This window comes from Macaca thibetana, chromosome 12 (assembly GCF_024542745.1).
Source record: "Macaca thibetana thibetana isolate TM-01 chromosome 12, ASM2454274v1, whole genome shotgun sequence".
Classification (NCBI taxonomy): Eukaryota; Metazoa; Chordata; class Mammalia; order Primates; family Cercopithecidae; genus Macaca; species Macaca thibetana.
In genome coordinates, this window is record NC_065589.1 from 10168141 (window position 1) to 10178694 (window position 10554).

Sequence of the window (10554 nt, forward strand, 5' to 3'; positions counted from 1 at the left end):
ACCACCATACCCAGCCAAAGATGGGATTTTAAATGTTCTCATCACAAAGAAATAATAAATATTTGAGGGGGTGGATATGCTAATAAGCCTGACTTGATCATTCCACAATGTATACATATATTGAAACATCACATTGTACCCCATAAATATATACAATTTTTATTTATCAATTAAAAATAAAATAAAACTGGCCAGGGCGTGGTGGCTCACGCCTGCAGCCCCAGCACTTTGAGAGGCTAAGGCAGGTGCATTGCTTGAGTCCAGCAATTCAAGACCAGCCTGCACAACATGGCAAAACCCTGTCTCTATAAACAATACAAAAATTATCAGGCATGGTGGTGCACACCTGTAATCCCAGCTACTTGGGAGGTCACTTGAGCCCAGAAAGCAGAGGTTGCAGTGAGCCGAGATTGTGCCTGGGAGACAGAGCTAGGCCCTGTCTCAAAAATAAAATAAAATTAAAAAGAAAGAATAAATACACGCAAAATAAAATAAAATAAAAGCTATAAACACATCCACAGATAAAGCAACCCCATTGGTCACAGTGAATGCCTCCTCCTCCCCAGCCTCCCCAGCACCCTGGTGCAAGGTTCAAGGTGCCCAGGGGGCTACACGGTTCAGTCCCAAGCTGGGTCTGTGTCCAGCATGAGCTCATCAGGTTGCAAGGGAGTGAGATGGGTTCCTGGCTTCCCCAACCTCAGCTGCCACCCAGGATCCCGTAGCCTCTGGCAGCAGCTCATGGCTGGTTCATTGGATCGGCAGGCAGCTCAAATCCCCAAGAAGCTGTCACATGGTGCAGTCAAATCGCATCTTTCCTTGTCTATATTTTGCATAAATAATAATTTTAAAAAGCTCCTACGATCCTATGGAACCAAACCATTGCAGGGACTGCTGTCAGGAACCTGTGTGGAGAGGTCTGAAGGTAGCTCCTTGGGGAGAATTTTCCTTTACTCTAAGGAGCCCAGACAGGGTGGGTGGAGGTGGGGAAACCGTGCTGGCTGATAATAACACATTTGCAAATCTGGTGAACAAAGAGTACCAGAGCAGGGCACCAGGGCCTGGCCACCTCCCTACCAAGGGTGGATGGCGGCCTCATCTTTTGACAGGGGCTTCTGTTTCCTCCTTGAAGGGCAGCTCAAGAGCCATGCGGCTGGTTCCCAGGCACCATGCCAAGTGCATTGGCAAAGACTGGCATCCCTAGTGGCAGGGGTCTATCAAGGGGAGCTTCCAGTTCCTTGTTGGTGTTGGGGTCTGGTGTGCGCACCGGCAGTAAATGTGGAAGCTGTGGTCAGCTGTGGTCAGTAGACCCTGGGGCCGCCTTAGATGAAGGGGTGCAACTGCAAATCTCACACAGCTTCCGGAAGGCCTCTGGAGCCCCTCTGGGAGGCTGAGATTCAGGGAGGCTTCCTCTAGGGGCAGAGGCCAGTTATGCAGTTGCTAACCCGGTGGGGAGGCCTGTTCCTAGAACCAGTGGGGCCAGGACAAGATCAGATGCAACGTCAGCACCCAGGACAGAAGGGCACAGCTGGGATCCCCCTTGAGTCCCTCCTGAGAGGCTGCAGGGAGTGTGCTCCTTTCCCTGGATCACAAGGCTTCCTGTGCCAGTCACTGGATATGTGCAGGGGCAATGGCTCAAGGGAACTTGATGGACAGGGGGCTCCGAGTCTGGTGGGGACTGAACCTGTGGTGCCCTCTGGGGTCTGTGCTCTGCAGGGAGTGAGACGCCCCTGCTCACAGGGAGTTGCTCAGCCTGGGCATCCTGCCCAGTACTTAAGCACTTCAGAACTCACCTGGACCTTGGGGTTTGGTTAAAGGGACGTTAACCAAACGTCCCTTTGCTGTTTGCTCAGCTCACCACATGCCTTGCCATAGCCCTGGGCAGTGGGTGCCCCAAGAGCTCATGTTTAATATTGAGCTCCATGCTGGTGCCTTCACTCTTCATGCAGGTACCACTCCACACAGTTCTTGGGTGTCCCAGAAGAAGGGAATTGGGTGCCCCAGGCCAGGGGTTGATGCAATACCCACTCTGGATTGCACACCTTCAGCGGATTGCGGAGGATTAGAGTTTAGTGCGTCTAAGTGGATTGATGGATTATATGATCTTTTTCTTTCTTTCTTTTTTTTTTTTTTTGAGACAGAGTTTCACTCTTGTTGGCCAGGCTGGAGTATAATGGCACCATCTTGGCTCACCGCAACCTCTGCCTCCTGGGTTAGAGTGATTCTCCTGCCTCAGCCTCCTGAGTAGCTAGGATTACAGGCATGCACCACCATGCCCAGCTAATTTTGCATTTTTAGTAGACACAAAGTTTCTCCATGTTGGTCTGGCTGGTCTCGAACTCCCAACCTCAGGTGATGGCAGATCACCTCAGCCTCCCAAAGTGCTGGGATTACTGGCGTGAGCCACAGTGCTCGGCCTATATGATCTAGTTTTAACCAAACTCATCTTCCAAAATGGCTGAGTGGCTCACACAAGATTCGTGTAAGGAATCTGCAATGAACCCCAGAAATCCAGAGGAGGTGAACCACAGCAGAAGGGAGAGCTGGGAATTCCTTATTACTCCTGGCTGAGCTCAGGGTACAGACCTGACCAGAAGTTAGCCCCTAAAATAAAAATTCAGCAAATAAAACTCTTTGAATTTCCCCTACTCTGTGGTTACTGCTGAAGTTTGCCCAAGGTACCTTGTGCCTGGAGCTGTTAAGTCATCAGCAGTGTGCAATCCTCATGGTTGGCAAGGTGTCTAAAACTAAGCTTTCAGAACTGAAGAGAAACCTGTGCAGTCTTTTTTCCCAGCAATATTTAAAGTTTTGTGCTGTTCAACCCAGTCCTTCTTAGTTATTTCCCTAAGCAATGATAAATATTTGGAAAGCTCTTTTAAAGTTTCTTGCAAGATAGCATGAAACAAAAAACACCTACCAACGGGCAGACACTTATTCTTTCTGTTGCAGGAAAAATGGCAGAAACAATGAGCAGTAAATGATCTGTTGACAAACCGAAAGGCATTTCTTTGTCAGCAAACACCATCGAAAGATGTAGAGAAAACACTGCCGAAGATTGGAAGAAACTTGTGTTAGAGCAAATTACCCAGTGTGGGAGGTTTGCTTCGCAGTGGGCTGAAAGCACAGATGTTTCCAACATGGCTCAGCTGAAGGTATTTGCCAGGTTCTGTTCCAATACTGAAATACACAAATCACTTCTTTCTTTTCTTTCTTTCTTTCCTTTTTTTTTTTCATGAGCCACTAAAGGGAAGATAGAGCAGACAAGATATATTGCCAACAGTAAACGCCTTCTTTAATAAAAACAATGTCATATGGGAAAATGGTAAAAATGCAACCACAGATAGAATAGCTACTCAGAAAGGGATTTTTTAAAAAGGATTCTGGATATGAATCAGGGTGCAGAGGTAGCTTCACCCTTACCCCTCACTCATTGGCTCATCCACGGTCTAATCAGCGCAGGAAAGAGGTAGAAGCCTGGAGGGCACAGAATATTGCAGGAGACCGACCGTAGGCTCATGTTATACAGCCAAGACTGTGGCATTAGAGTAGAATCTTTCCCATACTTGGTAAGGAGATTGGGTGTGACCATGAAAACTTTCCGGCCACACAGAATGACTTATCTTCATGGCAAAATACTGAAGAGGGTTGCCCCAAGTTCCCCTCGCTCTCTGTTAACTTTCCCTCTCTCTGTATGTATGTATGTATGTATGTATGTATGTATTTTGGAGATGGAGTCTCACTCTCGCCCAGGCTGGAGTGCGGTGGCACCATCTCGGCTCACTGCAACCTCCACCTCCCAGGTTCAAGCGATTCTCCTGCCTCAGCCTCCTGAGTAGCTGGGACTACAGGCACCTGCCACCAAGCCCAGCTAATTTTGTGTATTCTTAGTAGAGATGAGGTTTCACTGTGTTAGCCAGGATGGTCTCGATCTCCTGACCTTGTGATCCACCTGCCTCAGCCTCCCGCGGTGCTGGGATTATAAGCGTGAGCCACCGTGCCCAGCCCTCCCTCCTTATTTTTTAAAATTTATCAGTAATTTTTAATTTATTTCTTCCCTGTGATTTTTTTCCCTGTGAATATTCTTTTTTTAAAATTTAGATTCAGGGGTACATGTGCTTGTTTATTACATGGGTAGACTGCATACTGGTGGAGATTAGGCTGCTAGTGAACCCAATACCCATAATGAATTTGTACCCGATAGGTAATTTTTCAATCCTCACCCCAACTCCTACCTCCCTCCTTTTTTTTGAGAGGGAGTCTCGCTCTGTCTCCCAAGCTGGAGGCAGTGGTGTGATCTTGGCTAACTGCAACCCCCGCCTCCAGGTTCAAGAGATTCTCCTGTCTCAGCCTCTGGAGTAGCTGGGATTATAGGCCCCCGCCACCCACCTGGCTAATTTTTGTATTTTCAGTAGAGACAGTGTTTCACCATGTTGACCAGGCTGGTCTCAAACTCCTGACCTCAAGTGATCCGCCTGCCTCAGCCTCCCAAAGTGCTGGGATTATAGGTGTGTGGCACCATGTCTGGCTAATTTTTGTATTTTTAGTAGAGATGGGATTTCACCATGTTGATCAGGCTGGTCTCGAATTCCTGACTTCAAATGATCTGCCCACCTTGGCCTCCCAAGTGTTAGGATTACAGGCATGAGTCACCGCACCTGGGCTCCCTCCTTCCTAAAGACCAAAGTGCTGACACTTTTGAGATGACAAGAGCTATCTGTTTTAGACAATCAGGAAAAAGCTTGAAAAATAATTTTACTTTTCTTGCATCTGCTCCTTCAAGGTAAAGATGTCCTCTCAATGAAAAAATGAGAAAGTAATCATCTTGGAATGAAAACTCATGCCAAATAAAACATTTTTTAGAACTGAAGTTTGAGAATGTTTTCATGGACATGTGAATTTTGTGGTCAAAAATGTATTTGACTGATACAACCCTCATCCCTACATATTTAAAAAAAACTTGAAAGCAGATTATATATTTGAATCTGTTTTTTAAAATTTAGATATAATTTACATACCATAAAATTCATCCTTTTATTTCGTATTTTAGACATAGATTCTCACTGTGCTTCCCAGGCTGGAGTCCTATGGCTATTCACAAGTGGGATCATGGTCCTCCAATATTTTTGTGACAGCTACTAAAACCCAGAATTAAAAAAGAACGACCCTGAGAGCCAGGCCTTCAAACTGATGTTTTACAATTTTATTTCAAGGTTTTAGTAAATAAGAAAGCATATTGAATCATGTTACTATTTCTTGCAAAAGCGAGATGCTTTTTCGCACCTTTGTAAATGTACAAATAAATTTGTAATACTGCAAAATTTGCTGGAAAATGTGGTTGATTTCACCTTTATTTAATTCTTTTCAATGTTCTATTGGAGCAGGTGTGGTACTCACTAAGCATGGCTCTATTGGGATGGGTGCTCTAGAATGCTTTTGGAGGGAGGTCACAAACACCTGGAGTCAGCTCCTTCCTCACCTCTCACCTGGGCCTGTCACTACCCCCATACTCCGCCCAAAAGACCAGACGCTTCTCCTGGCAGCAGCCAGAGTGCTCATTTTCCAGCCAGGGTGAGTCACAGCCCTCCTCAAAGACCTCCAACCACACCCCTGTACCCAGACTTCATGGTCTCCCATGCCCCACCCCCACTCTCCTGACCCCTCAGGCTTTCCCCACTCTACCCACCCACCCCCACCCCTCTGATCCAGTCCTTGGCCTCCCAGAGCACCTTCTGGCACTGTCCCAGGGCCTTTGCACTGCTGTGCTGCCTTGCTCAAGCCCCACTCTATTCAAGTGTCTTGCTCAATCGTCTGCTCCTCAGCAGCCCCTCCTGGTCTGCGTTATCCACCCCTCCAGATACCGTGCCCACACTCACTCATGATTTTTCTCCTAGGAAGTAGTACAGGCATTACATTGTCTAACACTTCCTTTTATTATTGCTTTGTCTCCTAGGAGAATGGAGACCTTCAGGAGGCAGGGGAGTCTTCCTTGTTGAGAAATCTATGCCCAGCATCCAGATGTCCCGGGAGGGTCCATGGGCTCTGGGCTGCTGCCCTGTACCCAGAGCTCCTCAGGCGCTCCTTGGATCTCCTGACCTGGAAAGGGCACTGGGGGTCGGGAAGCATCTGAGTGGCTATGACTTGGGGCAAGCCTCTGCCTCATTGGCCCCTTGGTCAGGTGCAGGGGTGTGGAATGATCCTAGTGGGGAGGCAGCAGAGGATTGTGTCAAAGCCCCATGGGGATCCCCGCCCCAGCAGCCTCCTTGGGTGGGTTGCAGAGTGGCGGGAAGCTGCTCTTCTTCAGGTGTCCTGATCCACCCAAGTCCTTGGGTCTACCAGGTGCTGTGAGGATTGAAGCTAAGAACGATGGGGCACACAGTCTCGGTGTGTCGTATCCAGGGTTGGAGGACGTCTCTGGGTCCAGGCCTGCTTGGTCTTCCTCAGGCTAGAGGCAGGGTGGGGGCTGAGTGGTTTGGGTCCCTTTATTGTCTGGGGTGCAGGCAGCCGCATGGCACAAATCCGCAGTCTCTGGGGTTGGGAGGAAGAATCAGAGAGCAGCCTGGGGGGAGGTCCTGGGAGTCCCAGGCTCAGCTCCCAGGGCGCCCTGGGTTCCTGCTCCCTGAAGGGGATGCAGAGGGAAGAAGGGCAGCGCTGCTCCAGCTAATGCTAGTTTATCTCTAGTGGGTGAAGGTCCAGCGGCAGGTCACCTGTATGTGTTCACGCCGGAAGTGGCAGCTCAGGACGGGGAGCAGGGCAGGACGCCTGGAGGTGGGGAGCAGGATAACTCCAGGGTGGGGCGCTCAGGGAGCAGCGGCCGCCCCCAGCAGCAGCAGGGTCCCGGCCAGCAGAGGCAGCGACGCGGGAACCGGGTGCGCAGCGTCGGTGGTGCCGGCGGGAGCGGGAGGCGCGGTGTCGGTGGTGCCGGCGGGAGCGGGAGGCGCGGTGTTGGTGGTGCCGGCGGGAGGTGCCAGGTCGCAGGCCGTGTAGGGCTCCAGGCAGGCGGCAAAGGCCATGACGTGCGCTACGAAGCTCTGCTCCTGCACACCGTGCACCAGGTGCGCCTGAGGACCGCGCGCGAACACCGCCACGTCTTCGCCTCCGTGGGTCTCGGACGACAGGGGCACCGCCGCCTGCTGCCGGTAATCGGGGCTCCCTGGTAGGAGGGTGAGTGCAGTTCAGGGCAGACGGGCGGCGTCCCCCTCCCGCGAATACCCCCATCCCTGGCACTCTGGTCCCCCTGAGCGGGCCATTCAGCCTCACTCACCGCTCTCACTCTCATTCACGTCTGGTCGCACGCCTGAGTTGAGCACGTAGCCCGGGCCATTGCCGTACAGGATGGACGTGTAGGCTTTGCTGTCCTGAGCCTTGCTGGGGGCCAACCCTGTAGGGAGACGGGGGTCCCTGTAGTTGAGCTGACCACAGCTGTGGGAGTGCCTCCTATGTGCTAGGCACCACCACTTTGCCTGTTCAGGGGCTCTGTCCTCACAATAGGGCTGGTGCCAGCATTACACACATTTGGCAGAGGAGAAAACTGAGGCTCAGACTTCACCCACATAACTGATGCAGCAGCACCTGCCACTCTCCCCAGGCCTACCGAAGATGGAGCTCCCTCGAAAGGTGTAGCCACCAAAGGAGAATACGTGGGAGTGGTCAGCAGTGATGAGGGTCAGCGTGTCCTCCTCGCTGGTGAGCTGGCCTGCCCTCTCGATGGCGTCATCAAACATGACCGCCTCGGTGAGCGCATGGTAAGCCAAGCCCTCATGATGACCATGGTCGATGCGACCACCTGCAGGAAGGCCAGAGGAGGGTGATGCTTGAACTTGCCCTGCCCTGCCCCGCCTTCCTCCACTCCCCAGGGGCCACCACACACCTTCCACGAAGAGGTAGAAGCCGCGGGGGTTCCTGCTCAGCAGGCGCAGGGCAGCCTCTGTCATCTCCAGCAGGGAGGGGTCCAGTGTGGGGTCTCGGTTGATCTCATATTTCATGTCTCCGGGTTCAAAGAGGCCTGTGGGACAAGGGGCTTGGTAGTGATTGGCAGGCTGCGAGCAGGAGAGTGCTGGCTGATGTGCACACAGGCTCGGATGGCACCCTCTGAGGCCGTCTGAGGAATGCCAGGGCAGGAAGGGGGTCATTACCCATGAGATGGGTCACAGACTGGTCCAGGGAAGCCTGCATGAGCTCAGTGCGGTTCCACACGTACCGGGCACCCTGCAGGGATAGAGCCAGGCCTCAGCCCACAGCCCTGAGACCCACACACTTGCCCTCCCCCTGCCATGCCTCCCACACCTGCCAGCCCCCATCACCTGGTGCTTTGTCAGCCATTCCTGCACCAGGTACTTCCCGTCCAGTCTGATTCCATTCTGGCTGGCATCACTTGGGTACTCAGGGTCTGGGGTCCCCCTGGGAAACATGTACTTGCGGCCTCCACCCAGGATCACCTGGGGACAGAGGATGGGGCAGGTGGGTTGGGGGCCTAGTTGGCCCCATGTCCCCTCCTCATGCACAGCCCCTGGCTCCCCTCCCCAGGGCAGTGGGAATGGCCCAGGCTGGGCTGCACATTCCACCTCCCCAACCCCACCTCCAGACCCTGCTGACCCGGATCAGGCTTTTGGTTGCCTGGATCTGAGCCTGTGCCCCCACCTTCCCCTCTGCCTAGCCCCAGCCCTTGGCCTTGGGGTCGCACGTCAATGTCCACGTTGGAGATGAGCTGTGTGGCAATGTCCTGGCAGCCATCCTGGCGGGCCGAGGCAGGCATGTCAGCATCTGAGTACCAGTTGCGGTTCACCGTGTGTGCGTAGGTGCCGGCTGGCGAGGCATGCTGCACCCGTGTGGTGGTCACCACTCCCACTGACTTTCCTGAGGGTGACAGGGGTCAGGATTGGTGACCGAGACTTGGGCCTGGTCCTGACCCCGCAGCGGGCCCTAGCTCACCTGCTTTCTTGGCCCGGTTCATCACGGAGATGACCTCATTGCCGCGTGTCGTGTTGCACTGGTTATAGCGGGCGGCTGCACTCAAGCCGATGGTCTGGTAGTTGGCCTTGACTCCGCACAGGTAGGCTGTGGCTGTGCCTGCGCTGTCTGGCACCTGTCTGTCCACATTGTACGTCTGGGAATAGAGACACCCTGAGCTCTATTTTGGGGCTTCGGCAGCATTTACAGCCAGGGGCAAAGTCCTACCCTGATTTAAACCCAGGCAGCCTGTACTGCATCCGGTTCCTAGTATCCCCACTTCGCCTCCCTCCTGCTGCGCCCAAAACATGCAGGGGCCCTGGGTGCTGCTGCTGCTGGGCCTGAGGCTACAGCTCTCCCTGGGCATCATCCCAGGTAATGAGGCTCCCCAAGCTGTTCCACACACAGGGCGCCCCTCACCAGGCTGACCTGATCTCTACTCTCCCCCTGGCCAGCTGAGGAGAACCCAGCCTTCTGGACACAGACCCCAACCAGGGGCCTGGTTCTGGTCCTCTGGGGTCCTAACTGCTCCCAGCTCCTAACTCAGGCCCCAGCTGTCCTGGCTCCCTCCCTCCTGCCACACTCCATATCCTTGACCTCCTCCTCTGCTTGGAGGACTCTGAAGTGGCCCAGCCCTTACCTTGGATAGCGCCACGTATGGGAAGCCGTCCATGGCCAGGGGCGTCTCAGGCCCCAGTTTGCCATTCTTCTGCCCCTTTAGGATCCTAGCGGCTGTCACCGTGGGCACCCCCATCCCTGAAGGGGCAGAAATGTGTGAGTCCTGGGCCCCAGGGCTGGCCTGGAATCACCAAAGGTCCTAGGTGCTGGGGCTGTGAGGCTGCAGGGCTGGACAGGCCTTGGTCACTCACCATCACCCAGGAAGAGGATGAGGTTCTTGGCGACCTTTTGGATGGGCTGCAGCTTCTTGGCGGCATCCAGGGCCTCAGCTGCATGGCGGTTCCAGAAGGCTGGGTTCTCCTCCTCAGCTGGCCAGGGGGAGAGTAGAGATCAGGTCAGCCTGGTGAGGGGGCGCCCTGTGTGTGGAACAGCTTGGGGAGCCTCATTACCTGGGATGATGCCCAGGGAGAGCTGTAGCCTCAGGCCCAGCAGCAGCAGCACCCAGGGCCCCTGCATGTCTTCGGTGCAGCAGGAGGGAGGCAAAGTGGGGACACTAGGAACCGGCTGCAGTGCAGGCTGCCTGGGTTTAAATCAGGGTAGGACTTTGTCCCTGGCTGTAAATGCTCCACGTCCCTCCCCACACCCCTTGTGTCCATCTTGACCCCACCCAATCCTGTGACCAGAAGCCAAGCTTGCTGAAGGGAAGGGACCGTGTGTGGCTCATAGTGTCTTGTGGGAGATCCGTTGCCACTCCTTTGTTCACCTCATTCAAGGTGTGAAGAGAGGTGAGGCTGGAAACACACAGCCTAGGCCAGGGCCCAGGTTAGGGCTCATCATACCACGAGCCCCAGAGGAGTGTGAAAGGAGGCGTGTGGGGTGGCCCGGCTGCCCTAGAACCCACTTGGTGTGTGTGGGTGCCCACACCTATGTCCTGAGGACACAGGCTGGGGAGGGGCCAGTGCCCTGGGTTGGCCAGGCCTGGGCTGGGTCTTC

General features: G+C 53.7%; 1 protein-coding gene across 1 annotated transcript; it reads right to left on the reverse strand.

Annotated features, from left to right (window-relative positions):
- Positions 1–5903: 5903 nt before the first annotated feature.
- On the reverse strand, positions 5904–10077 carry LOC126932371 (intestinal-type alkaline phosphatase). Its single transcript, XM_050751131.1, has 11 exons — positions 10011–10077; positions 9813–9929; positions 9584–9699; positions 8926–9100; positions 8678–8850; positions 8298–8432; positions 8130–8202; positions 7865–7999; positions 7589–7780; positions 7259–7375; positions 5904–7147 (listed from the first exon to the last, which is right to left on the reverse strand). Exons 1-11 carry the CDS (start codon positions 10075–10077, stop codon positions 6795–6797), a joined length of 1653 nt encoding a protein of 550 aa, XP_050607088.1. The 3' UTR covers positions 5904–6794.
- Positions 10078–10554: the final 477 nt, after the last annotated feature.

What these genes read in the sequence shown, in the direction of transcription:
- LOC126932371 (XM_050751131.1), bottom strand. Translation starts at nt 10,077, where the DNA reads ATGCAGGGGCCCTGGGTGCTGCTGCTGCTGGGCCTGAGGCTACAGCTC. An exon ending in TCTCCAACGTGGACATTGAC is followed by an intron (nt 8,433 to 8,677) that starts GTGCGACCCCAA and finishes CTCTGTCCCCAG; the next exon opens with GTGATCCTGGGTGGAGGCCG. An exon ending in TCGAGGGAGCTCCATCTTCG is followed by an intron (nt 7,376 to 7,588) that starts GTAGGCCTGGGG and finishes GTCTCCCTACAG; the next exon opens with GGTTGGCCCCCAGCAAGGCT.